The following is a 27,520-nucleotide window of genomic DNA, read 5'->3' on the forward strand; positions in this document are numbered from 1 at the left end:
TTCTGGACATCTGTCAAGTCAGCAATCTTCCCCATGATTGTGGAACCTACTGAAACAGACGAATGTAACTTTTTAAACGCTTAGGAAGCCTTTGCAGGTGTTTTTTGTTAATTATTCTAATTTACTGAGACAATGACTTTTGTGTTTTCCTTGTCTGTAAGCCATAATCATCAACATTAATAGAAATAAATACTTGAAATAGATCACTCTGTTTGTAATGACTCTATAATATTTGAGTTTCACTTTTTATACTGAAGAACTGAAATAAATTGCCGTATTTTTCGGACCATAAGACGCACTTTTTTCCTCCAAAATTTTGGAGGAAAATGGGGGGTGCGTCTTATAGTCCGAATGTTGGGGGGGTGTATATTTATGTGTGGTGTGGGGGGGAGCGGTATTGGTGGGGGAGCGGTATCGGTGGAGAAGCGGGGCACAGGAGGCAGCAGCCGCCTACTGCAGCCTACACTGTCCCCGCTGCTAAAGAAAATGAATATTCACTGCTCCCCAAGCCCATGGGGCGTGGGGAGCACTGAATATTCATGCTCCTTAATAGCGGTATACAGTGTAGCCGCGCTGCGGCTCCTGCTGCTGCCAGAATCGCGTGTGCCCACTGTTAAAGGGCATGAATAGTCAACCTCTCTCCACGCCCATGGGCGTGGGGAGGGGGTGAATATTCATGCCCTTTAATGAGCGGGCACTCGCGATTCTGGCAGCAGCAGGAGCCTCAGCGCGACTACGCTGTGTGGCGGCTATGAATCAGAGTGAAGTCACTGCTCCCCGCGCACACAGTCCCGGCATGGGGAGCAGTGACTTCCGGCAGCTGATCTCTTCTTGTGAGCCGCGCATGGCAGTGATGTCATGCGTGGCTCACATGGAGAGATCAGTGCGGGCAGACAGGACGCAGCGCTGGAGGAGAGAAGAAAGGTGAGAAGGAGTGTTTATTTTTTTTTAATGTGCAGCATGATGGGGATTAGGGGGACTATGCATACTAGGACAGGGATTAGGGTTGCAATGCATACCAGGACAGGGATTAGGGGTGCCATGCATACCAGGACAGGGATTAGGGGTGCCAAGCATATCAGGACAGGGATGAGGGGTGCCATGCATATCAGGACAGGGATGAGGGGTGCCATGCCTACCAGGAAGGGGATTGCTGTGCCATTCATACCAGGATAGGGATGAGGGGTGCCATGCATACCAGGATAGGGATTAGGGGTGCCATGCATACCAGGATAGGGATGATGGGTGCCATGCATACCAGGATAGGGATTAGGGGTGCCTGCATACCAGAACAGGGATGAGGGGTGCCATGCATACCAGGACAGGGATTAGGGGTGCCATGCATACCAGGATAGGGATTAGGGTTGCCATGCATACCAGGACAGGGATGAGGGGTGCCATGCATACCAGGAAAGGAATTAGGGGTCCCATGCATACCAGGACAGGGATGAGGGGTGCCATGCATACCAGGACAGGGATGAGGGGTGCCATGCATACCAGGACAGGGATGATAGGTGCCATGCATATCAGGATAGGTATGAGGGGTGCAATGCATACCAGGATAAGGATGAGGGGTGCCATGCATACCAGGATGGAGGGATGCCAGGCAAACCAGGATGGGGACCACATATAAAAGGAAGGGGGGCAGCATATATACCAGGATGGGGGATATTGTCAGAATTGGGGGACATTACCCCTATACCAGTGTCAGCAGAAGACCCCCTCCCCCTTAAAAGTGCATCATGACCACATTTTTTGCTTAAATTTTTATTTTTTTATTTTCCTCCTCTAAAACCTAGGTGCGTCTTATGGTCCGGTGTGTCTTATAGTCCGAAAAATACAGTACATTTTTGATAATATTCTAATTTTGTGAGAAACACCTGTATATAGTTTTTTTATGTTTTGGCGCTTTTACACAACAAAAACTATTTTATAGAAAAAAAAATATTTTTTGCATCACTTTATTCTGAGAGCTATAACTTTTTTATTTTTCGGGTGATGTAGCTGTATGGTGGCTTGTTTTTTTGTGGGACAAGATGACGTTTTCAGCGGTACCATTTTCATTTACATTTGTCTTTTTGATCGCGTTTTAGTTTTTGTTCGGCGGTATGATGATAAAGCATCGTTTTTTGCTTTGCTTTTTATTTTTTACCATGTTCACTCAAGGGGTTAACTAGAGAGAAAGCTTTATAGGTCAGGTCGTCCCAGACGCGGTGATACCAAATATGTGTATTTTTATTGTTTTTTTCCATAATAATATTTATTTATGGGTACAATATACACTGCTCAAAAAAATAAAGGGAACACTCAAATAACACATCCTAAATCTGAATGAATGAAATATTCTCATTGAATACTTTGTTCTGTAGAAAGTTGAATGTGCTGACAACAAAATCACACAAAAATCATCAATGGAAATCAAATTTATTAACCAATGGAGGCCTGGATTTGGAGTCACCCCCAAAATTAAAGTGGAAAAACACACTACAGGTTGATCCAACTTTGATGTAATGTCCTTAAAACAAGTCAAAATGAGGCTCAGTGTTGTGTGTGGCCTACACGTGCCTGGGTTACCCCTACAACGCCTGGGAATGCTCCTGATGAGGTTGCGGATGGTTTCCTGTGGGATCTCCTCCCAGACCTGGACTAAAGCATCCGCTAACTCCTGGAAAGTCTGTGATGCAACATGACGTTGGTGGATGGAGAGAGACATGATGTCCCAGATGTGCTCAATTGGATTCAGGTCTGGGGAACAGGCGGGCCAGTCCATAGCTTCAATGCCTTCATCTTACAGGAACTGCTGACACATTCCAGCCACATGAGGTCTGGCATTGTCCTGCATTAGGAGGAACCCAGGGCCAACCGCACCAGCATATGGTCTCACAAGGGGTCTAAGGATCTCATCTCGCTACCTAATGGCAGTCAGGCTACCTCTGGCGAGCACATGGAGGGCTGTGCGGCCCTCCAAAGAAATGCCACCCCACACCATCACTGACCTACTCCCAAACTGGTCATGCTAAAGGATGTTGCAGGCAGCAGAACGCTCTCCACAGTGTCTACAGACTCTGTCACGTCTGTCACATGTGCTCAGTGTTAACCTGCTTTCATGTGTGAAGAGCACAGGGCGCCAGTGACGACTTTGCCAATCCTGGTGTTCTGTGGCAAATGCCAAGCGTCATGCATGGTGTTGGGCTATGAGCACAACCCCCATCTGTGGACGTCGGGCCCTCATACCACCCTCATGAAGTCGGTTTCTAACATTTTGTGCAGACACGTGTGGCACCCTGCTTCCTCAGGTACCACAGGACCCAAAAGGGTGCATGGATGGACTTCTCCACAAGTGACCCTCGTTATAAACAAACACCTCCACCCTTCCACCTCATACCACCAGAGGGAGCCCTGATAGGGATATATATATGGAGGGTGGAGCCAGGCAGTTCAGTCTGAGAGAGTTCAGAGAGTGTGCTGCCACTGAGAGCATTGAAGACGCAATTTGAGGGTCCCGAGTGTGGCCGGAGGCAAGGAGGAGAGGAGAGAGGAGTTGAGGGGGCAGAGGAGCATCATAGGCTCACCCCAAGACACAAACCAGACAACGGGTCCGCGCCTACAGGGTCTTTTATACCCAGTAGGGATCACCGGCATACCAGGAGGACTACAAGTCCCTGGTCGACCTGAAGCTAAACCCTTGACAGGACTAGGAACCACAAAGGCCCCGGCGTCCAGGGATAGTGGTTGCCAGAAAAAGGTCCTACTACCAAGTGACAGGTGAAGGAACAGCACGACACAGAAGCTAGGCCCAGTTGCAGGCTGGCCAGAAGCTTAGAGAGAGGGAGACACGGACCAGGAGGCCTTATACCCGCTCACTGGGGAGAAATCCTGAAGTGCACCCTTCCTAACGAGTACCCTGGACCGTACCTGACATCCACACCAGTAAAGGTACTGAAGTGAATCCCCTGTCTCTGTCAGTTACTCCTGCTGCGCCATCTCGCCTGCACTACAAGCCCCAGCATCACCACCATCTGCACTTACACTGCCCCGGGGGCCCGCTCCGCCTGTGGGGAACAAGAACATCCCAGCAGCCATCCCATCACCCCCGGAGGTCTGCAGCAGCGCCGGTAACCATTACCGGAAACCACAGGTGGTGTCACGAGACAAACTGCATACTAAAACCCCTTTTTTAAAGAGAGACCCAGAGTACGGGCCCGGGAGCCGACTGCCGTGACCTCCTAAACAAGGTAAAAGGCCCGGGTACCGAGTCCCCTATATTCCCCCTGGGTGACACAGCTCTCTTTCCTGGCGTCACGAACAGGATTTCGTGCCCGTTGCCACCGGGTACTGTGTGCCGTATTGAACTGTGTTTTAACTGTGGTAAACATCGCCACCATTACTGCGTCGCCGCGCGGGAAGAGGAAGGGTGTAACCGCGGGAATCAGAGAGGTGTGACCTCAGGAAGTACGCGAAGCTCAAGCCCCGCCTTGCGCTCTGACGCAGCACCAGGAAGCCTCAGGTCCTGGAAGGAGACCGTCGTCTGCAGAGCTGCGGCCTACCCAAAAAAGGAAAAGAAGGTAGGCTACGGTTTACTAGGGGGGCGCAACCATGGCCGACGACCAGCAAAACGCCGGAGCACCGGTTAACGCTCTTGATGCTCAACTCGTGCCCAGCGCTGCTCAGGCCGGAGCGGCCGCCCCACCAGCAGGGGTCGTGACTCCGTTAATACTCATGGCCCTGCCGTATATCCCTGGAGCAAAATGGCTTCCCCAGTATGACGGCAAACCAGACACCCTGTCTGGATTCAAAAGGAAAATATGCGGTGTACTGGATATGTACTCAATGACTGGTAAGCAGAGGGCCGCTGTTGTGCTGGGACAATTGACTGGTGCCGCAGAGCGGGAAGTTGAAACCTGGCCAGCCGCAGACCAGAAATCAGTATCCATTATCTTTAAGAGACTGCAAACTGTCTTTGAAAACCGCACTGAGACAGATCTCCGGATGAGGTTCTACCACTGTGCCCAGAAACCTGAGGACAGTATCCGGGACTATGCCTGGCGCTTACAGGAAGCCCTGCGGGCCCTGAAACAGGTTACTCCAGCCAGCATACATGGTGAGGACAAAATGCTGACAGAACAGTTCATCCGGGGGTTGAGGTCCCAGGAGGAGAGCAGAACCATACGGTGGTGGTCCTTAGATCATCCAAATGCCACCTTTGACACCCTGAAGGACATGGCTATTAAGGGTCTGCAGCCCCTGGAACCATCATATACTGCTATCCAGCGTTACCAGGGTGGGGCCACCCCAGTGCCTGCAGCACCCACTGCTCCTTCAATAATGGCTGAAACAAAGATACAAACAGTGCCCTCTAGCGAGCTGGACAGCCTGCGCTCTGAAGTGCGTCAGCTAAGTAAAACCCTGACCACTGTCCTGAGCGCCCTGCAGCTACAGGCGGAGCCCGAGCCAGAGGGAAGGATCCTACTCGCCGACAGTCCTGAGGATATCCCCTGGATGAGGAGAAGAACAAGGACAGCGCCACCCCGTAGGAGGACAACTCCACCCCGTGGGAGGACCAACGACCAACGTCGCCCTCCAGGAGACTTAATCTGCTACCGTTGCCACAAGGCAGGCCACACCACGCGGAACTGTCCTTTAAACGGGCAAACCCTGGGGCCGAGGGCCGACACCCAGGAGTAGACCAACCAGGCCCATCAAGCTGGTACCACCGGTTTGTAGGAGCAAGACCTTTCCTGTCCTTCATGCTGGATGGAATAGCAACACCAGCACTACTGGACACCGGCTCACAGGTAACCATCATACCTGATGTCCTCTACAAAAAGTACTGGTCCATAGATGAACTCCACCCGCCAGCCCCAAATCTCTCTGTGTATGCATCCAATGGCCTTCATCTTCACCTAGTATGGGTTAAGGACGTGACAGTGAAGGTGGGGAGAGCGGAACTAAAGGACCAAGGGCTGATTGTAGTGGAGTCTAACCCTGGTGATACAGACTTGTATATGATACTTGGTACAAATGTAGTTGGTAACTGTTTGGGAGAGGTATTGTTCTTACTCCAACAGATGGCTGACACTGTCAAACCAGGGCAGAGGAAGGTGCTCCAGAAAGAAATTCGAGCCCTCCTGTACCAGAAACAGGTAAAAACTAACAGGTGGTGAGATTGGTAACGTACGAGTGACAGACCCGATACCCATTGTGATTCCCCCGATGAGTGAAATGCTGATTTGGTGTAGGGCAGCAATAGGTCTCAAGGGACAGAACTACCAGGCAGTAGTGGAGCCAATTAGCTCAGAGCACAGACCTACACTCCTAACTGCTAGAGGGGTAGTTGGTTGATGTACGCAATGGGAGGGTACCTGTACGTCTCCTAAATTGTGAGAGGAGGAAGTTAAATTGCCAAGATACACCACTGTTGCCAGATTGTATACTGTGAATAATGATGCCATACACACAGTGGAATCCTTGACCCCACCAGATACAGTGGAGCACAATGACTCTGAAGCTCAGCTGGAGGATTGGTGTCAACAGCTCCATGTTGGGACTGACGCCACTCCTGTCCATCAGAAACACGGTGTTTACAGAGTGGTTCAGGAATATGAACAAGTGTTTAGTAAGCACCCACTTGATTTTGGAAGGGTTAAAGGGGTACAACACCACATACCCACCGGTAATCATCCACCCATTAAGGAGCGTTACAGACCCGTACCACCAGCACATTACGAAAAAGCCAAGGAAATGTTGCATGACATGAAAAAGGCAGGGGTAGTAAGGGATAGCTGTAGCCCCTGGGAAGCTCCCCTGGTCGTGGTCAGAAAGAAGGACGGTAGCATGAGGATGTGTGTAGATTATAGACAAATTAATCGAATAACACATAAAGATGCATACCCTTTGCCACGTATAGAGGAATCCCTGGCTGCACTAAAATCTGCCAATTACTTCTCTACATTGGATCTCACTAGCGGGTAGTGGCAAGTCTCTGTTGCTGAGGAAGACAGGGAGAAGACAGCCTTCACCACCCCGATGGGATTATGCGAGTTCAACAGCATGCCGTTTGGACTCTGCATCGCACCCGGAACGTTCCAGAGGTTGATGGAGTGTTGCTTGGGACATCGGAACTTTGAGACAGTGCTTCTGTACCTGGATGACGTTGTCGTGTACTCGAGGACGTATGAGGACCATCTGAAGCACCTGGCGGAGGTATTTGAAGCATTGTCCCGGTATGGGATGAAACTAAAACCTTCTAAGTGCCACTTGCTCAAGCAGAAGGTTCAGTACCTGGGACACGTAGTCAGCTCCGAGGGAGTAGCACCAGACCCGGAGAAGGTCACTGCCATCCAGAAGTGGCCTGAACCGAAAAACATCAAGGAAATACGTCAGTTTCTGGGACTGGTCGGGTACTACAGGAGGTTCATAAAGGATTTCACCAAAAAGGCAGCACCTTTACAAGATCTCCTGGTAGGACAGTCCAAGAGAGGTAAAAGTCCACCATTCCAGTGGGGTAAGGAACAGGTTGAATCCTTTGCAGTAATGAAGGAAGTCCTAACTGGTGAAGAAATCCTGGCTTACCCTGACTACTGCCAGCCTTTCCGGTTGTACACCAACGCCAGCAACGAGGGACTGGGAGCTGTGTTGTCCCAGAAGCAAAATGGCAGAGAAAAGGTAATTGCGTATGCCAGTAGGAAGCTTCGCCCTACTGAGAGGAACCCGGAGAATTACAGTTCCTTCAAGCTGGAGTTCCCGGCCTTGGTCTGGGCTATCATTGAAAGATTCAAGCATTACGTAGCCTAAACAAAATTCACAGCCTTTACCGACAATAATCCCTTGACACACCTGGAGACAGCCAGGTTGGGAGCCATGGAACATCATTGGGTGGCCAGACTGTCAAATTATCAGTTCACAATCAAGTACCAGGCAGGTCACAAAAATATCAATGCTGATTCCTTGTCAAGAATGCCTCACCAGTCAGACACCGAGGATGAAGTGGATGATCTCGAAGAAATTGAACTACCTGCTTTCCACAGAAATGGAATGGTCCACGAGCAGCACGCCTCCAGAAGATGTCATGGTAGGACGCCAAACCCTCTACCTCATCACAGCTGAAAGGAGACCCAGGACAGTGACCCGGTTGTCAGCCTCATCAAAAGACTGATAACCCAAGAAGGTTCTCACCTGGAGAAGGATGCTCCCCCACAAGCCAAACACCTGTGGAATGAGAGAAGCCGGCTGTTCATCTACAGAGAGAAGCTGTGCAGAAGGTATGTCAACCCCAAGACCCATGAAATGGTGTGGCAGATTGTTGTACCTAGGACAGATATCCAGATGGTGTTAGAGGCCTACCACGACCAAGCAGGTCACTTTGGCTGGAAGAAGCTGGAAACCCTGCTGAAGGACCGGTTCTATTGGGTTGGAATGTGGAGTTCCATAGAAAGGTGGTGCCAGAATTGTGGACCCTGTAGCCTCAGAAGGAAAGACTACGGCAGCCAGAAAGCACCCTTGCAGTCCATCAAAACAACCCAACCCCTGGAGATTGTCACTCTGGATCATGTGAAACTGTCACCCAGCAGATCAGGCTACTCCTATGCCCTGATCATGATGGATCACTATTCCCGGTTCCTGGTGGTAGCCCCTGTCAAGGATCTGACAGAAGAAACTGCAGCAAGAACGTTCCAAGCCTACTTCTGCAGACCCCATGGATATCCGGAAAAGGTGCTCACAGATCAAGGCCCTGCTTTCGAAGCTGAGCTATTCAAGGAATTCTGCCACCTGTATGGATGCAAGAAGATCCGGACTACGCCATATCATCCGCAAACTAACGGTATGTGCGAGAAAATGAACAACATCGTTATAGACCTGTTGAAAACCCTACCTTTGGAAGAAAGGAACCAGTGGCCAGAAAAGCTACCTGACCTAGTGGACCTGTATAACCACATACCCATGAGTTCTACAAATTGTACCCCAGTGTAGCTTATGAGAGCAAGACCTGGAAAATTGCCCATGGACCTGGAGCTCGGAGTGGTAGAACCTGCTGCAGATACGTCCACTGAAGATTGGGACACAAGTCGGCAAGAGCAGTACAGGAAGGTACAGGCCTGTGTCGAAGACAGTCTAAACAAGGTGAGGGAAAGACAGGAAGAGCAGTACAATAAACATGCACCAGCAGAACCCTTGGCACCTGGAGAGATAGTGCTAAAGCGGAAAAGAAGAGGTCACAAGCTCGATGACCAGTGGGAAAGAGAGCCCTACACTGTGGAAAAACTCCAGATTTGACAACAGTAAAACCTGCCTGATTAGTAAAGATGGAGGTAAAACAACCGCAACAGTATCAAGAGACCACTTGAAGGAGTGCCCAGGTCTACTGAAGACAACGGAGGAAGAAATACCTCCTATAGCACCGGGAGAACCCAAGGAAGATGTGCTTCACACAGTTCTAGGAGATTTCCCTGCGGACTGGCCTCAACTTGATGGAGCAGTTATTATACCAGTAATACACTTCTGTCAAGCACAAGAAGAACCTGTGAGCGCCCTAGAGGAACCTGCTCAGGAACAGGAAGAGTCCCCAGTCAGAGGAGGATCACCTGTTGAGGCAGAGCCTGAAGGCCCAGTAATCAGTGCACTTGCCACTCCCATAGAGAGATTGAGGCAGTTTTATAATCTACCAGCACGTACACCTGATAGGTTAGCAGAGAGTGCATGCACTGACACCAGTATCACCCCAGTGCTACGAAGGTCCACACGCAGCACACAAGGACAAACAAATCCCTGCCAGGTTTAGGGAATAAGCACAAAGTGCCTACATTATCAATAGTTACCCAGTTGGGTATTGCCTATTGTTTATTGTATAAACTGAAATTAATGTGTGCCTGTAGTTACCCGTCAGGGTACAGAGACTTGTAGGCTGAGGACTGTGAGCAGCCAAAAACTGTCTTTGTAAATAGTTGCACTTATCAAAAGTACCCCCTTATTTGACCACTGAACAAAAACCCGTTTGGCGTGGCCGAAGACGTGGTCCAGCACCTGGATCACTTATGCCCTGTAGCCACGCCCAGGGCCTACGTTAAGGGTTTTCAGGCGGGTCCCTCATGTTACTCATTTTTACGCGTCTTCGGTGAAATGGACACTGGGTTACGGGACTTACTGTAACTTTATTATTGTTATTATAGTTATTGTTATTGTTGTAACCTGTTACAAATTGCTTCAGTCCAGGAGTACTGAATTGTACTAGGGGGGAATGTGGCACCCTGCTACCTCAGGTACCACAGGACCCAAAAGGGTGCATGGATGGACTTCTCCACAAGAGGCCCTCGTTACAAACACCTCCACCCTTCCACCGCATACCACCAGAGGGAGCCCTGATAGGGATATATATATATGGAGGGTGGAGCCAGGCAGTTCAGTCTGAGAGAGAGTTCAGAGAGTGTGCTGCCACTGAGAGCATTGAAGACGCAGCACGTCTTCTGCTGTATTGAGGGTCCCGAGTGTGGCCGGAGGCAAGGAGGAGAGGAGAGAGGAGTTGAGGGGGTAGAGGAGCATCATAGGCTCACCCCAAGACACAAACCAGACACCGGGTCAACGTCTACAGGGTCCTTTATACCCAATAGGGATCACCGGCATACTAGGAGGACTACAAGTCCCTGGTCGACATGAAGCTAGACCCTTGACAGGACTAGGAACCACGAAGGCCCCAGCGTCCAGGGATAGTGGTTGCCAGAAAAAGGTCCTACTACCAAGTGACAGGTGAAGGAACAGCATGACACAGAAGCTAGGCCCAGTTGCAGGCTGGCCAGGAGCTTAGAGAGAGGGAGACACGGACCAGGAGGCCTTATACCCGCTCACTGGGGAGAAATCCTGAAGTGCACCTTTCCTAACGAGTACCCTGGACCGTACCTGACATCCACACCAGTAAAGGTACTGAAGTGAATCCCCTGTCTCTGTCAGTTACTCCTGCTGCGCCATCTCACCTGCACTACAAGCCCCAGCATCAACACCATCTCACCTACACTGCCCCGGGGGCCCGCACCGCCTGTGGGGTGCAAGAACATCCCAGCTGCCATCCCATCACCCCTGGAAGGTCTGCAGCAGCGCCGGTAACCATTATCGGAAACCACAGGTGGCGTCACGAGACAAACTGTATACTAAAACCCCTTTTTAAAGAGAGACCCAGAGTACAGGCCCGGGAGCCGACTGCCGTGACCTCCTAAACAAGGTAAAAGGCCCGGGTACCGAGTCCCCTATATTCCCCCTGGGTGACACACATGCACATTTGTGGCCTGCTGGAGGTCATTTTGCAGGGCTCTGGCAGTGCTCCTCCTGTTCCTCCTTGCACAAATGCTGCTGGGTGTTGCCCTCCTACGGCCCCCTCCACGTCTCCTGGTGTACTGGCCTGTCTCCTGGTAGCACCTGCAGCCTCTGGACACTACGCTGACAGACACAGCAAACCTTCTAGCCACAGCTCGCATTGATGTGCCATCCTGGATGAGCTGCATTACCTGAGCAACTTCTGTGGGTTGTAGAGTCCGTCCCATGCTACCACGAGTGTGAAAGCACAACCAACATTCAAAAGTGACCAAAACATCAGCCAGAAAGCATTGGTACTGAGATGTGGTCTGTGGTCCCCATCTGCAGAACCACTCCTTTATTGGAGGTGTCTTGATAATTGCCAATAATTTCCACCTACGTTCTATTCCATTTGCACAACAGCATGTGAAATTGATTGTCAATCAGTGTTGCTTCCTATGTGGACAGTTTGATTTCACAGAAGTTTGATTTACTTGGACTTATATTCTGTTGTTTAAGTGTTCCCTTTATTTTTTTGAGCAGTGTATATATTTTATTATTATTATTTTGTGATTTTTAAAAAAATATATATTTTTACAGGTTTTTTTTACTTTTTTTTTTTTTTTTTTTTTACTTTGTCCCACTATGGGACTTTCACTTTCTTCAGTCTGATCTCTGCTATAAGGCATAGCAGTGCAGAATCACTGCTATGCCTTATAGCTGTCAGCCCTGCAGACACAAGATAGTTAGATCATGCGCAGTGCTAGTGCCTGGTGGCCCAGATGTTGTAAGGACGACATCGGGTCACGATGGCAACGATCGCGACCCCGCGATGAGGTCGTGGGGTCTCCGATCCAAGAGCAGAGGGGCTTCTGTCCCTCTGCTCGCTCACAGCATTTAGGGGATTAAAGTGCCAGAAGCGATGCGGGCACCGCTCCTGGCACTGAGTGCCCGGTGTCAGCTGTCAGAATCAGCTGACACCCAGCGGTGATCGTGTCTCTGTGCGCGCGTGATCGCCGAGACGTATCCATACTCCCTGGTCAATAAGTAACATTTTCTAACCAAAATATGGAGAGGATACAAAAAAGACTTTACCTAGAAATATCTAAAAGACACATTTTACCTGAGGCATTAAAGGAAGTTTGGCGGCATTGTGGATCACAGCCAGGTATATTATTCCCGGAAACGATTCAACATTTAAGAGAAAATATACTTTAAAGATCTTCCCAGGCACAAGTCTAGTCTGGCTCCACTCCTGGCAAGCTTCTTCCAGAGCCACTGCAGATGATTGACAGGTCTTTCTCCTTCGCATGTATGTAAGGAAAGACCTGTCATTCATCTGCAGCAGCACTGGGAAGAACCATCCCGGGTTGGCCCCGGACTAGTCTAGTCTCTGGCTGTGGTTTGGGCTGCATGAATTGCCTGCCAGGATCCTTTTAACTGACTGCACTGCAGTCCTTCTAACCCAATCTGGAATCACATACAGATGCTGTGTCTGTATACTAAGAAATGAGAATAGTGATATACATAGGTTATGCAACCAGTGATATGGGTCTTTTATGGCCACTTACATGCAGGTTTTTACAGGAATGAATACAGATTCCCTAATAAAGTGATTAGCAACATTTCATAACTTTACATACTGGACAAAAAAATTTTTTTAAAAAATTAAAGTTTAGTTGCTCTTGAAATTGTTGAAAATAACCTGTCACCAGGAAAGGACCCAGAATACTATGACATGGCCAACCAATTCTGAATTACTACCAAGAGCATATAACACATTGCAGCCGTAATGAGACCCATGGAGAGGAGAATGGAACAGCTCAGGATGGATATTTTCCATTTCCCATTGGTTTGTCAGATCTTAAGATTTTCACAGGTGGGAGACATGGCCACAGTAATATTATCCTACTACTCTAGAGGGGAAAGAAAGGAAGAGGATTCCAAGCAAAATGAGCATCAAGTATTTCATTTGCTAAAAGTGACCCCCTAAAGCTTCTGAGTAAAAAATCGAAAGTGCATCCAAAGTGGAAGTGGCATTTATGAAATGACATTCTGGTAACTGGAAGACAATGTGGAACTAACGTTAGTGAGCCATGCTAGCAGATCTCCTCCATGAGCAATTTAACCATTCCTAGAGATCTGGCATATCAGGACTTTTCTGCCATCACCCCTTTGAAATTTTCTGTTCATGTTTTGGACAGGATACCATTAACTGTGCTCGCTGATTTCTCCCTGGGATGACAACTATACAAAAATCGTCATCATCAGTAAACTGCTCCTCCTCTTATCACTTGTTATTCCTTGTTTGCTCAGTTCATGGTTAATGTTAAATAAATATTATCTCATTGGTGAATTTCTTTCTCAGATTACATATAAAGGTTGTAGTCTTTACACCCAACATCTGACCTGAGAGCAGCCTAATAGAAGGATCAGAGAGGCTACCGGTGAGTGACATGTACCTGCATTACACATCGATTTACTATGTGTGTTTGCAAAGGTTAATATCTTAGAGACGATCTAACATTTTCTATTGATTTTTTATTATCTATTGACCTGAACTTACACTATATTTGTTAAACAAAGAACATTCAGAGAGTTTAGTTGCTAAATAGTCTTAGCATTTGTTTCCCGCTTGCAGGTAACCTTGGTATAGTTTCCATAGAGATTTTACTTCTGTTACTTCTTCCAAATTATACATAATATTTTTATATTCTAGCCATAGCAGAGGAATACAATAGCATTGTCTTTGGCTGTTATATATATTTATATATATGTTATATATGCTTGTATATATGTTATATATATTTGTATATATGTTATATATGTTTGTCTATATTTTATACATGTTTGTCTATATTTTATACATGTTTGTCTACATGTTATATATATATATATATATATATATATATATATATATATATATATATATATATACTGCTCAAAAAATAAAGGGAACACTCAAATAACACATCCTAGATCTGAATGAATGAAATATTCTCATTGAATACTTTGTTCTGTACAAGGTTGAATGTGCTGACAACAAAATCACACAAAAATCATCAATGGAAATCATATTTATTAACCAATGGAGGCCTGGATTTGGAGTCACCCCCAAAATTAAAGTGGAAAAACATACTACAGGCTGATCCAACTTTGATGTAATGTCCTTAAAACAAGTCAAAATGAGGCTCAGTATTGTGTGTGGCCTCCACGTGCCTGTATGACCTCCCTACAACACCTGGGCATGCTCCTGATGAGGTTGCGGATGGTCTCCTGTGGGATCTCTTCCCAGACCTGGACTAAAGCATCCGCCAACTCCTGGACAGTCTGTGGTGCAACGTGACGTTGGTGGATGGAGCAAGACATGATGTCCCAGATCTGCTCAATCGGATTCGGGTCTGGGAAACGGGCGGACCAGTCCATAGCTTCAATGCCTTCATCTTGCAGGAACTGCTGACACACTCCAGCCACATGAGGTCTGGCATTGTCCTGCATTAGGAGGAACCCAGGGCCAACGGCACAAGCATATGGTCTTACAAGTGGTCTGAGGATCTCATCTCGGTACCTAATGGCAGTCAGGCTACCTCTGGCGAGCACATGGAGGGCTGTGCGGCCCTCCAAAGAAATGCCACCCCACACCATTACTGACCTACTGCCAAACCGGTCATGCTGAAGGATGTTGCAGGCAGCAGAACGCTCTCCACGGCGTCTCCAGAATCTGTCACGTCTGCCACATGTGCTTAGTGTGAACCTGCTTTCATCTGTGAAGAGCACAGGGCGCCAGTGGCGACTTTGCCAATCCTGGTGTTCTTTGCTTTATAAGCGATCAAAGTGAAAAAAGTGAAAGTCTCATAAAGGGACTAAGTAAAAAAGTAAGAAAAAAGTTAAAAAAATAATTAAAAAAATATTTTTAAAAAAATAATCACAAAATAATAATAAAAAATAAAAATGTATTGTACCCATAAATAAGTATTTTTAAGAAAAAAATAAACAAAAAAAGTACACATATTTGGTATCGCCGTGTCCAAAACGACCTGACCTATAAAACTGTCCCACTAGTTAACTCCTTCAGTGAATATCGTAAAAAAAATAAAAAACAAGGCAAAAAACGATGCTTTATCATCATACCATCAAACAAAAGGTTCAATAAAACGCGATCAAAAAGACGAATGTAAAGAAAAATTATATCTCTGAAAACATCATCTTGTCCCGCAAAAAACAAGCCGCCATACAGCTCCATCAGAGGAAAAATATAAAAATGTATAGTATCAGAATAAAGTAATGCAAAAATAATTATTTTTTCTATAAAATAGATTTTATTATATGAAAGCGCAAAATCAATGTGGTATCGCTCTAATAGTTGTGATCTGAAGAATAAAGCTGCCATATTCATTTTACCACACACGAATGGCATGAAAAAAAAAACAAATCCTGAGTTGCTGTTTTTGTTCATTCTGCCTTCCGAAAATCTGAATAGAAAGTGATCAAAAAATGTCATGTGCCCGAAAATGGTACCAATAAAAACATCAACTTGTCCTGCAAAAAACAAAACCCTCACATGACTCGGTCGGCCGAAATATAGAAAAATTAAAGCTATCAAAATATGGGGATGCAGAAACATGTTTCTGCAATAAAAAGCATCTTTTAGTGTGTGTGTGTGTGACAGCAGCCAAGCACAAAAACCCTATATAAATTTGGTATCACTGTAATCGCACCGACCTGAAGAATAAATAAATACCTCACGAGGAATGGCGTAAAAAATAAATAAAACCAATTCCTCACCTCTTGTTGATTTGTTTATTCTGCCTCCCAAAGATCGCAGTAAGGCTGTGCGCTTACACCAGGGTTTCTGTGTAAATCTCTAAAATACGTGATTCAGAAGGAACCCCCGGTGGAAGATTCCCTATAATTAGGCAGATGGAGGCACTGTGGGCTCTGTCTGGCTTGTAATCCGGTGGTGTCTGTCTGTCAAGCACAGTGCAGGAAAGACAAAGTGCAACACGAAGGGATGAGGGGAAGGGAGCCCAGACACTAAGGAAAGAGGGGGTGGTGACCTCCTAGACTGATCTGATATCACCCTGTGTTCCCTACCATCCCTACACTGGTTTCTCACCAATCGCCGATCAGGAACCTAAAACCCTGTATCACCCTAGAGCTAAGCCCTGGCTAGGGAAGGAGGGATGAGCGCTAGTTAGTCCCCGCTAACAACTTAAGACAGCAAGGGGAGACAGACATGGGGGAAGTAACTTAGCTTTAGCCGACTTCAGAGAGATTACACGCACGGCCTCTTAGCACCAAAGAATAAGTAAGCAGACTGCAACAGCTCCAAGCCTTCACAAGGAGTCATGTGAATATCACCTCTCTATAGCAAATAGGAAGTATTTACACACACAGGCCTGGGTGTCAATTAGACGGAGGGAGGTAGCCGCTGGGTCCTAGAGTGAGACAGATCTAAGAAGGTGTCTGTAATGCCAAATGAAGAGATCTCCTGCAACCAACTGCATGGCGACTGTCTGTCACATCTGACACACCCGTGACACTGTCTTTTTAGACGTGCATAAAAGCGCTGTCTGCCACAGTTTTGTGTATTTCTGAAAAGAAGGATGGTGTTGAATAGGCCAGATGGAGTCCAGAGTAACTCTGCTGCCTCATTATAGTGAATGGATCCTTCTGAAGTTTCATCTGAATCGTGTAATTTGGAGATTTAGATGGAAACCCCAATATAACTGCTACATTTATCCTGTGTAGAGCACAGGATAAATGTGATCCCAAACATTATATAAAATGTTCCCAATAAAAGCTTCAAATCAATCCACAAGAAAAGCAAGTCCTCTCTCAGGTCCATCATCAACGGAAATATGGGACTTCCACGTTACTGATAGTACAAACTGTCACAAAGGTGTTGGGACTAACAAGGCCAGCTGGAACTAATGGCACCCTAGTCTATCCCTGCCTCCCGGATTACTACTGAAGGTGGAGACGCCGGGTTCACGTGCCTTGCTATGCTCCTATATCAACCCTTTTCTGTCCTCTCCCCCACCCAGGGTAGTGGGAAGCTGAAGTATATTGGAACACACTAACTAGACAAACAAGGAAGATGTACAGGGATAAATGAAAATACCAACCATACAAAATCCACACACCAAAGAACAGAGTGGGACACAGGGGAGTTAAAGGAAAAAGAAACCAAATAGGAGAGGATGAGGATGTACACACAGACAAAACTCCCAGCAACAATCTCCTGACAATTCTCCAAAACGCCAACTCCAACCACGAACTACACCTCCAACTCCAGAACCAGGCAGTAAGGGCTAACACTGGCAATCCCTAAATGCCAGGGGTGAGCATATATAACAGAGAGTGGCCAACACTGAACAGCTGAGTTAATCCAGCTTTAGGAGCTTCAACTGAACAGATTACCGTATTTTTCGGACTATAAGATGCACCGGACCATAAGACGCACCCCAACTTTTGGGGTGGAAAATAGAAAAAAAAATATTATTTATAAGATGGGGGTCCATCTTATAGTCTGAATAGGTACAGTATCTTACCTGGGGGTCGGTGGAGTGAGGGTCACAGGAGGCAGGGTCCCTCAGGAAGTCGGCGGCTGCAGCAGAAGGGGTCAGATGCTGAAGCCCTTAGCCTGGCCGATTCTTGTGCGGAGGCCTCTGCCTGGGGCTGAGGCCTCTGGCTGGGGCCAAGGCCGATACCGGGGCCTCTGGCTGGGGCTGGGGCCTCTGGCTGAGGCCGGGGTCTCGGCCTTGGGCTGGGCTGGGGCCTCTGGCTGAGGCCAGGGCCTCGGGCTGGGGCCTGTATCAGGCTGAGGCCGGGGTCTTGGGCTGGGGCCTGTACCGGGCTGCGGTCGGTGCCGAGCTGTGAGTGGCGTCAGATGGCGAAGCAGTGCGGCCTGCGCAGGTTTTCGGTGTGCGCGGCAATCTTCCTAGAGCTGTAATCTACAGGAAAATGGCCACCGGAGCTACCGGTCCGCGCATGCGCTGGCTCGGGCGGCCATTTTCATGTAGATCACAGCTCTAGGAAGATGGCTGCGCACACTGGAAACCTGAGCAGGCCGCACTGCTTCGCCACCCAACGCCGCTCAGAGCCCGACACCGACCCTAGCCCCAGTACCGGCCAGGCACAGGTGCAGGCCCCAGCTGCTCTGCCTCACCTCTGCTGCCACTGACGCCGCTACCAACACAGCGTTCCTAGAGGGTCCTGCGATCCCACTTTACCACCGCAGTTACCGTTCGGACCATAAGACGAACCTCCCATTTTCCTCCCAAATATTGGGGAAAAAAAGTGTCTTATGGCCCGAAAAATACGGTAACCATTGCACTGCTAGTAAGGAAAAAAACTGCACTGTTTAATAAGATGATGACATACTTCTAACCAGTGCAGGAGTTCGTGAAACCAGACACCATGGTCTTCTTGCCCCTCTCTGTTGCGGTATCTCCATGACACAAAGGCTCTGGAAAAGTGAAATGACTCCTCACCCCCCAAAAGAAATTCAGCAAATTCTGCGCTCCCAAATCTAAATGCCCTCCTCCCTTCTAAGTCCCAATGTGCCTAAACCATATTTAGTGTCCACATGTTTGGCATTTCTGTAGCGATGAGAGCCAGCCTAATCTACGGGTGCATGTCTCCAGAAACATGAGCTGGGCACTACCACGTACTGGGCATTACAACGTACTGGTGACTACAACGTACTGGTCATTACAATGGCAGTTTGCAATTTTCCCTCAGCAACATCCACTGCTTCTTATTTTTGGAAAATACCCATGGAGTCAATGGTATAATTTCCAAAATGGGGTCACTTTAGCAAATATGGGCTCTGTATTAAGAGTCCTCAAACCATTCTAGGAAAATCTGCGCTCTAGGAGGCAAATAGCGCTCCGTCCCTCCCAAGTCTCGCCGCATGGCTAAGCAGTACTTTACAGCCACATATGGGGTATTTCTACATTCAGCAGAAATTGTGGGTCAAATTTTGGTGCCATTTTTACCCATTTGCCAGTGTAAAAATGTAAAATCTGGGGCTAAAACAAAATTTTGGTGGTAAAAATGTAATTATTTTTCCTTCACTGCCCAATGAATAATATTCTGTGACACACCTGTGGTGTCAATATGATCACTGCACCCCTAGATGAATTTATTGAGAGGTATAGTTTGTAAAATGGGGTCACTTATGGGGGGTTCTGCTGTTCTGGCACCTCAGGGGCTCTCACAGCGGGTCATGGCACCATCAAAGCAGTCCACAAAATCTGAACTCCAATATGGCGCTTCTTCCTTCAGAACTTTACACTGTGCCTCAAAAGTAGTTTTTGACCATATAAGGGGTATCGGGGTACACAGAAGAAATTGCACAACAAATTTTGGGGTCCATTTTCTCCTGATATCCTTGTGAAAATGAAAAAATCATTTTTACTTATTTGCCAGTGTAAAAATTTAAAATCTGGGGCAAAATCTGAACTCCAATATGGCGCACAGAAGAAATTGCACAACAAATTTTGGGGTCCATTTTCTCCTGATATCCTTGTGAAAATAAAAAAAATTGGGGCTAATCATTTTTTGGGGGAAAAATAATACTTTTTCATTTTCACAGATCAACGTTGTAAAATTCTATGAAGCACCTCTGTGTTCAATGTGCTCACCACATGTCTAGATAAATTCCTTGAGAGGTCAAGTTTGCAAAATGGAGTCACTTGTGGGGGGTTTTCACTACTTAGGCAAATCAGGGGCTCTCCAAACTCAACATGACACCCGCAGACCATTCCATCAAAGTACTCCTACCCTACCGAGCCCTGCCGTGAACTCAAACAGTAGTTTTCCCCCACATATAGGGTATTGTCATACTCAGGAGAAATTACACAATATATTTTTGGGTCCAGTTTCTCCTGTTATTCTTGTGAAAATAAAAATTTGGGTTCTAAAATATTTAATTTTTTTGTGAAAAAAAGTTAAATGTTAATTTTTTCCTTCCACGTTCCATTAATTCCTGTGAAGCTCCTGAAGGGTAAATAAAATTCTTGAATGTGGTTTTGAGTACTTTGAGGGGTGCAGTTTGAATGGTGTCACTTTTGGGTATTTTCTGTCATATGGGCCCCTCAAAGTCACTTCAAATGTGATGTGGTCCCTAAAAAAATGGTTTTGTAAATTTTGTTGAATAAATGAGAAATCACAGGTCAAATTTTAACCCTTCTAACTTCCTAAAAAAAAAATTATATTTCAAAAACTGTGCTGATGTAAAGTACACGTGGGAAATGATATTTATTAACTATTTTGTGTGACATAACTCTCTGGTTTAAGGGCATAAATATTAAAAGTTTAAAGTTTTAAAGTTTTTCGCCAAATTTCTGATTTTTTTTTACAAATAAACTCAAGTCGTCTCAAAGAAATTTTACCACTATCATGAAGTACAATATGTCATGAAAAAAACAGTCTCAGAATCAGTGGGATCTGTTGAAGTCTTCCAGAGTTATTACCACATAAAATGACACTGGTCAGAATTGTAAAATAACATCTGCGTGACAGCGTGGCAAATCAGGGATGTTTGTGGGCGAAGTCGATTTTTTGGCGCGAACGAGCCGGAACCCCGAACACGAACACAAATTTGAAATGCTGAACAAATTTGCTCAACACTATTGAGGAGATGGTTTGGTGGAGTTAGAGGTGCCTGGTTTAGAAATACAGAGATTGGAGTAACATACGCCACAATTCATGATGATTTACATTGGGTGGCACACCACACCATTTTGGAGGTAGCTGGACAAAACAGGCACGAAAACGCCAAAAATCATGACCAGTGCCAAAATGATACCGCATCAGCAGAGGAAGTGACCCAGATACCCCACAGCACACATGCTGCAAGACAAAGCCCTCATGGCCGTGACATGGCAGTGCGCTTCATATAGTCTGAGCAGAATGTTAATTAAGAATCTCGTTTTCAGTCTTGTACATTTTTGCTTAGCAATAGATCAATGTATGAGTTTTGGATGTGCGGTCCATGTCTTTTTTTCTACAGTCATAGTTTTCTGTTACTAGACAACTTTCTAACCAATATTCCACTCCAACTAAAGATGAGTGGATCTCTTCACGCATACCCGGTCCAGGTCATTGCTCTCTGGCCATGAACAGGAGATGTGCACATTTCTTGACCTTCTGCGATCCCGGGTTCCTCTTATGATGTGATCTGTGCACTGAGGTGACAGAGCGCCAGAACAGCATATCACCTGCAGCCAGCGAATCAAATGCCGCAGTGAGGAACCTGGAAGGTCAGTGCCAGAAAGCACTGACCTGGACCGTGGACCGGGGGTTACGTGAAGCTATCCACTCATCTCTAATTCCAACCAAAGTCAGTGAGTTTAGGATGTTGTGTCAGATTTGGCAATGTTGTTTCCATGGACCCATATCAAAGCGCATGGATTACACAATGAAGTATAGACCTCAAGGCACTTGGCATACTATGATATGATGTTTCCATTAAGCACAATATTCTCCCTAGAAGTAATGTTTCTATGAGACAATACCTCTGTAATATGTAATCTTATGGGATTTTTCACAGGCACAGAATTCTCAATATAAAACGTCCATGTGCTTTTAGTATCTCAGTAAAGTATATCGCTAATTTAACCATATTCTTAATAGATAATACACCACTTAGCAATTTCCAACATGTTTTCCTGTTTCCTAACATCATTGAAAGTACATCAGGGAATTCCACAAGTTATTACACGTACCGTGGTATAGTTGACCACTTGAAAATTAGATGTCTTAATGTTCTCAGAAGGAGGTCGTGTATGCTGAAACTGCATGAATTGTACCACTGAAGTTCCTCACAGAGGGGAACAGAAACTGCTATCACAGACATTGATGATGACTAGACATTTCCTCTCCCACAGTAATATTCCATATTTAGTAGAATATGGGGAGAATGATAATGGCACAGTTCCCACAGCTGGTAGATGGACCAAGTTTAGTTGCCCAATTGATGCTGTGCTAATGCATCATGGGATTTATAGCAGAGCATAGAGGAATTAAATGCAGGATGAGAGCTATGAATCAACATGGATTCTGAAGAAAAGAAAGGAAACTAAACTATTTGGATGGAAGTACACAATATATAACAGGAGTGCAGAATGTGATAGACAATTAGGAGAAATGTTCAGAATTGGAAAGCAAATAACTGGACTGCTTCTTTGATGATATTGAGTGCCATATTTGATTTCCATGTTTTATAAAATATGGCCATGTGCATGAGCACTAAAATTAAAAAGTATAAGAAAATAAGTAAAAATTAAAAAACATTAGTTCATAAATTTAAACTTGTTTTCTTTGGTTTGCAGAAATGGCTTTGCGTGCAATAAGAGTGGACTTTCTCAAGCAGGAGAATGCCTGTCAGCACAATACTTCAGAGTATGACAACTCCCACCTCATTGTGAGACGTGGACAGCCTTTCATATTGAAGATTTCTTTTGACAGGGAAGCGACTCAGAGAGATAAAGTAACCTTGCAATTTACAACTGGTGAGTACAGTATAAAAATGTTCTAAATACCCCACACTATCTTTATAGAAGCTGTTGATAATGTATCTATTAGAACTCTAGTTTCTGGTTAATTGGACCTGATCTGACACAGTCAGATCGAAATGAACTGATAAAATCCAGTGTGAAACATGAATGGCAGTCATGACGGACTTTATGGTGGAAACAGCAATTTTGGAAGACAAAAAAAGATAAAATTGTACCAGAAACCAAAAAATGAGAACTTGCAGCATTACTAAAACTTAAGGAGAAAGAGAATTGTGACCAAAAGAAAATAAGGGCCTTTGTACATGTATTTAATACATTCTTTGGTTAATTCTAGGATCCCGTCCATCAAAATCAAATGGAACCCTTATCGCTATTGAGGTCAACTCTTCATGCCTTCCTAATGAATGGAGTGCTAAAACACAAGAATGTCATGGGAAAGAGGTGCATAATAAATCGCATAATAGTGTATTTTTCATTTCTGCCTAAGCTGTGTTTTCATTGGCACAAATATTAAGAATTACTAACATTAACCCTTTACTTCAGATATGATATATTAAATTAATCTGTTAAGAATCTCTTACTGTTTGTACCAACAAATGTTATTGTTATTCTTAGTGTCTAGTAGCTGTGACTCCTCCATCCAATGCGATCATCGGAAAATACTTACTAAATATAATAACAGGAAGAGGAATTGTTTTTATGGCAATTGATTGTCCTATTTATCTCCTGTGCAACCCGTGGTGCAAAGGTAACATATTACATATTTGTGGAGTTCAGAATGTATATTATCTATTTCTGAGTTTGTTCTATTTGTGTTTTGTTAAAAAAAAAATGTTGTGGCCTTTTTTTGACTATAAATCAGTAGGAAAATATTAAACACTCTACTGCAGATCTGGGCAAACCGAGCCCGTGGGCCACATTTGGCCTAGTGACTGTTTCTGGCCAGCCATCTGATCGGGACAGTTAAAGGGCTGGAAACGGTGGTGTACCGCCCATGGGTTGTGGGAGCTTGGTCCCGAATGCCATTGTGATCCACACCCCAAATAGCATCGTGATCAGCACCTGGAATCCTGTGGACGCAGATACAGTTGAATCAAGTGATTGAACAGAGAGCAGTTGCTCCACCATTTATCTTGTGGTCTCAGTCTCAGTACAGCTGAGCGTCAGCATGATGATGTCACTAGATTTCACCTCCAGTTTGCACACAGGACAGAGCGGGGCAGTGCATTGGTGCACGGGTCTAGGTATTTTTCTTTGTATTTTTGTTTTTGTCAGTACTTGTTGGGCAAACTGTGGAGACATCATATTGTGTTCCTGGCTGTGGGGCATCCCACTGTGTGGGAAGCTATGGGGCCAACATGCTGTGGCATCATCATATTGCGTGTTGGGGGGCCATCATACTGTGTGTGGGGGGGTTGCAAATTATACTGTTTGGAGGGTTGTGGGGATAATTGTGCTGTGTTGGCAGTCTGTAGGAGATCATACAATTTGGGGGGCTATCATACTGTGTGGGGGCATCATAATGTTTTTGTGAGTTAAGGAGGATTATTTTGTGTGTGGTGGTTTGGGGACATCATACTATGTGGAGTGCACTATTGGTCAAGGTACAAGGGCTGAATCACATGAGAAGTAGGATTTAAAAAGCAATAAATTAATAGCAGTTGCACTAAGCAGCTAATCAACAGACTTAGTACTGTGCAATAAAATGAAGATTAATATATTATAATTATGTAACACTAATAGAAATATTGCTGAGACATTATTTCAGTCTATATCTTCTGCCCTCCACAACAGTCATGGTCTATCATGTGGCCTATCAAGAAAATCAATTGCCCACCCGTGCTCGACTTGCATTTTTACTCAGTTTTGATCAGTGGAATTTTTTTATTCAAATGCAGCATGCACTAGGCATGACGTTTATTTTCATGCGTTTTCCTATACGCTCTGCTTTTCTTGCCTGCAGGCTCTCTGTAGATGGTAGAAATCAGCATTGTTTTTGTTGAGACAAGAAATAAGTCATCCAGTTTTGTTACTGGAAGGTAAGAGAAGCAGGGTAAATAATCAGGGTGATATTGCCTGAATAAACATGGTTTGTCAGAATAAATAAGCAAGGTTTTGTAGTCTGAGTAAAATACATAAGTATGACCAGAATTGGGTACATAATGGGTGTAAAAAAAAACACAAGTTGTCTCTATGCTATTACTGTAATTCCAATAGTGCATTCAGTGTATTTAGTCTGTATGGTGAATCACACTGTAGGAGCTAATTCTAATCTGGATTTGTAAGAAATATCAGCAAGATGGTGTCATTGCTCTAAGAATATATAAGTCATGAGCATATATGCAATACAATTACTGTGCACTTAGGCAATACACAAGTTATAGTTCGGTAAACTCTATTTACTAATGAAGTGGAGTAGTGGCAGCGAGGTCTGATGTACATCTGGTCAAAGATAGTATCTTGTAGTATTGTGACCTGGGTAATGAGTCCTTGGTGGCTTTCAGATGGCAACTAATATATAGGAACAGACCATTCCGGTCAATAGGTTTTGTGCATAGATCTGTCGTGATACTTTCTTCATGATCTTTCAGGACTAGGGTCTTTAAGAAGCTCATTCAATATTGGTCATGGTTGACTGTGATTTGGAGCCAAGTTATGATATTGTGAAGGTACATGCAGAATTCCACAAACCTATCCATGCTGCCATTCCAAATACAAAAGTCATCTATAAATGTATACCAACAAATTAAGAACTGATTGAATAACGGATTGCTGGACACAAAGTCATTCACAAAATCGACCATGTATCCATTTGCAAAAGTTGGCGCTACCTTTGAGCCCATTGTGTTGCGGCACATAAAAGTTGCCCCAAATAACAAGTATTTTTCATGTAATACAAGGTCAAACTGCATGATGCTTGCAGAAATATTGGTTCATGACAAGATCCTTAGAATGGCTATCAGGTCCTTGTGGTGGATAGAGGTGTACAAGCGGTTAACATTTAGCATTATAAATGTGTCTTAGGGTTGTATGTATCTGGATGTATCTTAGAAAGGTTTTTAGGTTCCTAAGAAAATGATTGCCATTTAGTATAAATGATCAAAATGTCTTCAATGAAGGAAGTCATATTTTTCCGGAAAGAATGGAAAAAGGAGAGATGCTACCTAGGGAAGACCTAGGGCTTCTGTAATGACTAGTAAATCTCTGATTTCTTATCTAATATGAGGATTGGAATCTGAGTTTAGTATATGTATTTTTCTCTAGACTCAATCATTCATACTTGACCACTGCGCCATTTAATTCCAATGGGGCCCCCTAGCGCTTTTTCCAGCAGCCCTATAGAGAATGAATAAAGAAACAATGATCAGGAATTGAATCTGATAAAAATTCTGATAGTTGATAACATGTTTTAAGTGAAAAACCCCTTTGATGCACTATTTGCCATCTGAACTAAGGGATATGTGTAGAATCTGATTTTGGGGTGCCAGTTAATAACTATTAACAAGAGAAACTGGATTTTTAATAGGGTATTTACAATGACATACCTAACTAAGGGTATAATGAAAGGGGAAAGGTTAATGAGCTTGATGTGTTACCTTTATATCAGCACACAGTCAAACAGAGGCCATAGATTGTCCATCCCTGTAACACATCCAATAATAGTACCATGCAATCAGGTCACAGTATTTTGAGTTCTCCAGGAACATGCAGATAGCTGCTGATGTAGACACTGTCATGAAGGTGGCGCTCTAAGGCTCAAAATGGATTAGAGGTTCAAAAGTCTTACAAAGGAGGCTGCAGTGGTCTTCATCTCCCTGCTGATGGAGTCCTTGCATTTAGAAAAAGTCTTTGGGCCAAAGGCCTGAGGATAGGTTCCAACTCAATTTGGGCCACAGATAAGATATCCATCTCAAGAACAGTGTTTTATACTCTAAACCCCACAGGGGTCGTGTACAGATGTACATCACAAGAGGTCAGAGACAAGATGTCCATCTCAAGGTGCACACTTTAATCTATCAACAGAACAAAGAGATAGATACCTATGTAATACACCACAGGACACACAATTGCCCTCCTGCCTCACAGGTTTTACGACCCCCACAGCACATGGTCTATCTTTTTGATGTAAGCTTCTTGATGACCTTTGGCACTTTCCAGAGTTTATGGATCAAATTGTGAGATCAGTGATTCATATAACATATATTATACATATTGTCCATGTTCGCTTCCAACAATATGTATTTCTCACATTACTTACAGTCAACTTGTGGGATTTTTTTTAACACATTATGTATTTATTACTGAATATACTTATCATGTATTTCTCTCAGACTATATAACAGGGCTTGTTTATCCTGACATACTGTATGTAGCATGTATTCACTAGGGATATATCACAATGATGATTTACCCTATTTGTCTTACCTTCCAGTGACCAATGTGAACAAGGCTCAGGAGAGCCAAAACATCAAGGTTTATTCTCACAACCTCCATGTCATCATAAACGATGGTGATTTGTGGAATCTATCAGTGCATTGCTTACAATTGAGCATATTTGTGAAGAAAATTAACCCTAATTGCATTTATCATGGTTCTGAGTGTGCTGTGATTTATGTATAAAATGTCTTTGGTCTTGCAACTATACCAGAACCAAGCAACAATGGACACAGCGTGCAGTCCATAGTGAAATGTGACTGTCTGTAGATGTTCAT

At 44.9% G+C, this 27,520-nt stretch overlaps 1 protein-coding gene across 1 annotated transcript in view; it reads left to right on the forward strand.

The window, feature by feature from the left end:
- Positions 1 to 13,626: 13,626 nt before the first annotated feature.
- TGM4 (transglutaminase 4) overlaps positions 13,627 to 27,520 on the forward strand; it is a 50,121-nt gene continuing 36,227 nt past the window's right edge. Inside the window, exons 1-4 of the mRNA XM_073678157.1 lie at positions 13,627 to 13,727; positions 22,623 to 22,802; positions 23,143 to 23,249; positions 23,424 to 23,556. Coding sequence (XP_073534258.1) covers positions 22,625 to 22,802; positions 23,143 to 23,249; positions 23,424 to 23,556 — 418 coding nt within the window. The 5' untranslated portion in view covers positions 13,627 to 13,727; positions 22,623 to 22,624. The remainder of the gene's footprint in view (positions 13,728 to 22,622; positions 22,803 to 23,142; positions 23,250 to 23,423; positions 23,557 to 27,520) is intronic.

This window comes from Phyllobates terribilis, unplaced genomic scaffold, assembly GCF_046119375.1.
Source record: "Phyllobates terribilis strain yellow unplaced genomic scaffold, ASM4611937v1 Scaffold_4__5_contigs__length_816908805, whole genome shotgun sequence".
Lineage (NCBI taxonomy): Eukaryota > Metazoa > Chordata > Amphibia > Anura > Dendrobatidae > Phyllobates > Phyllobates terribilis.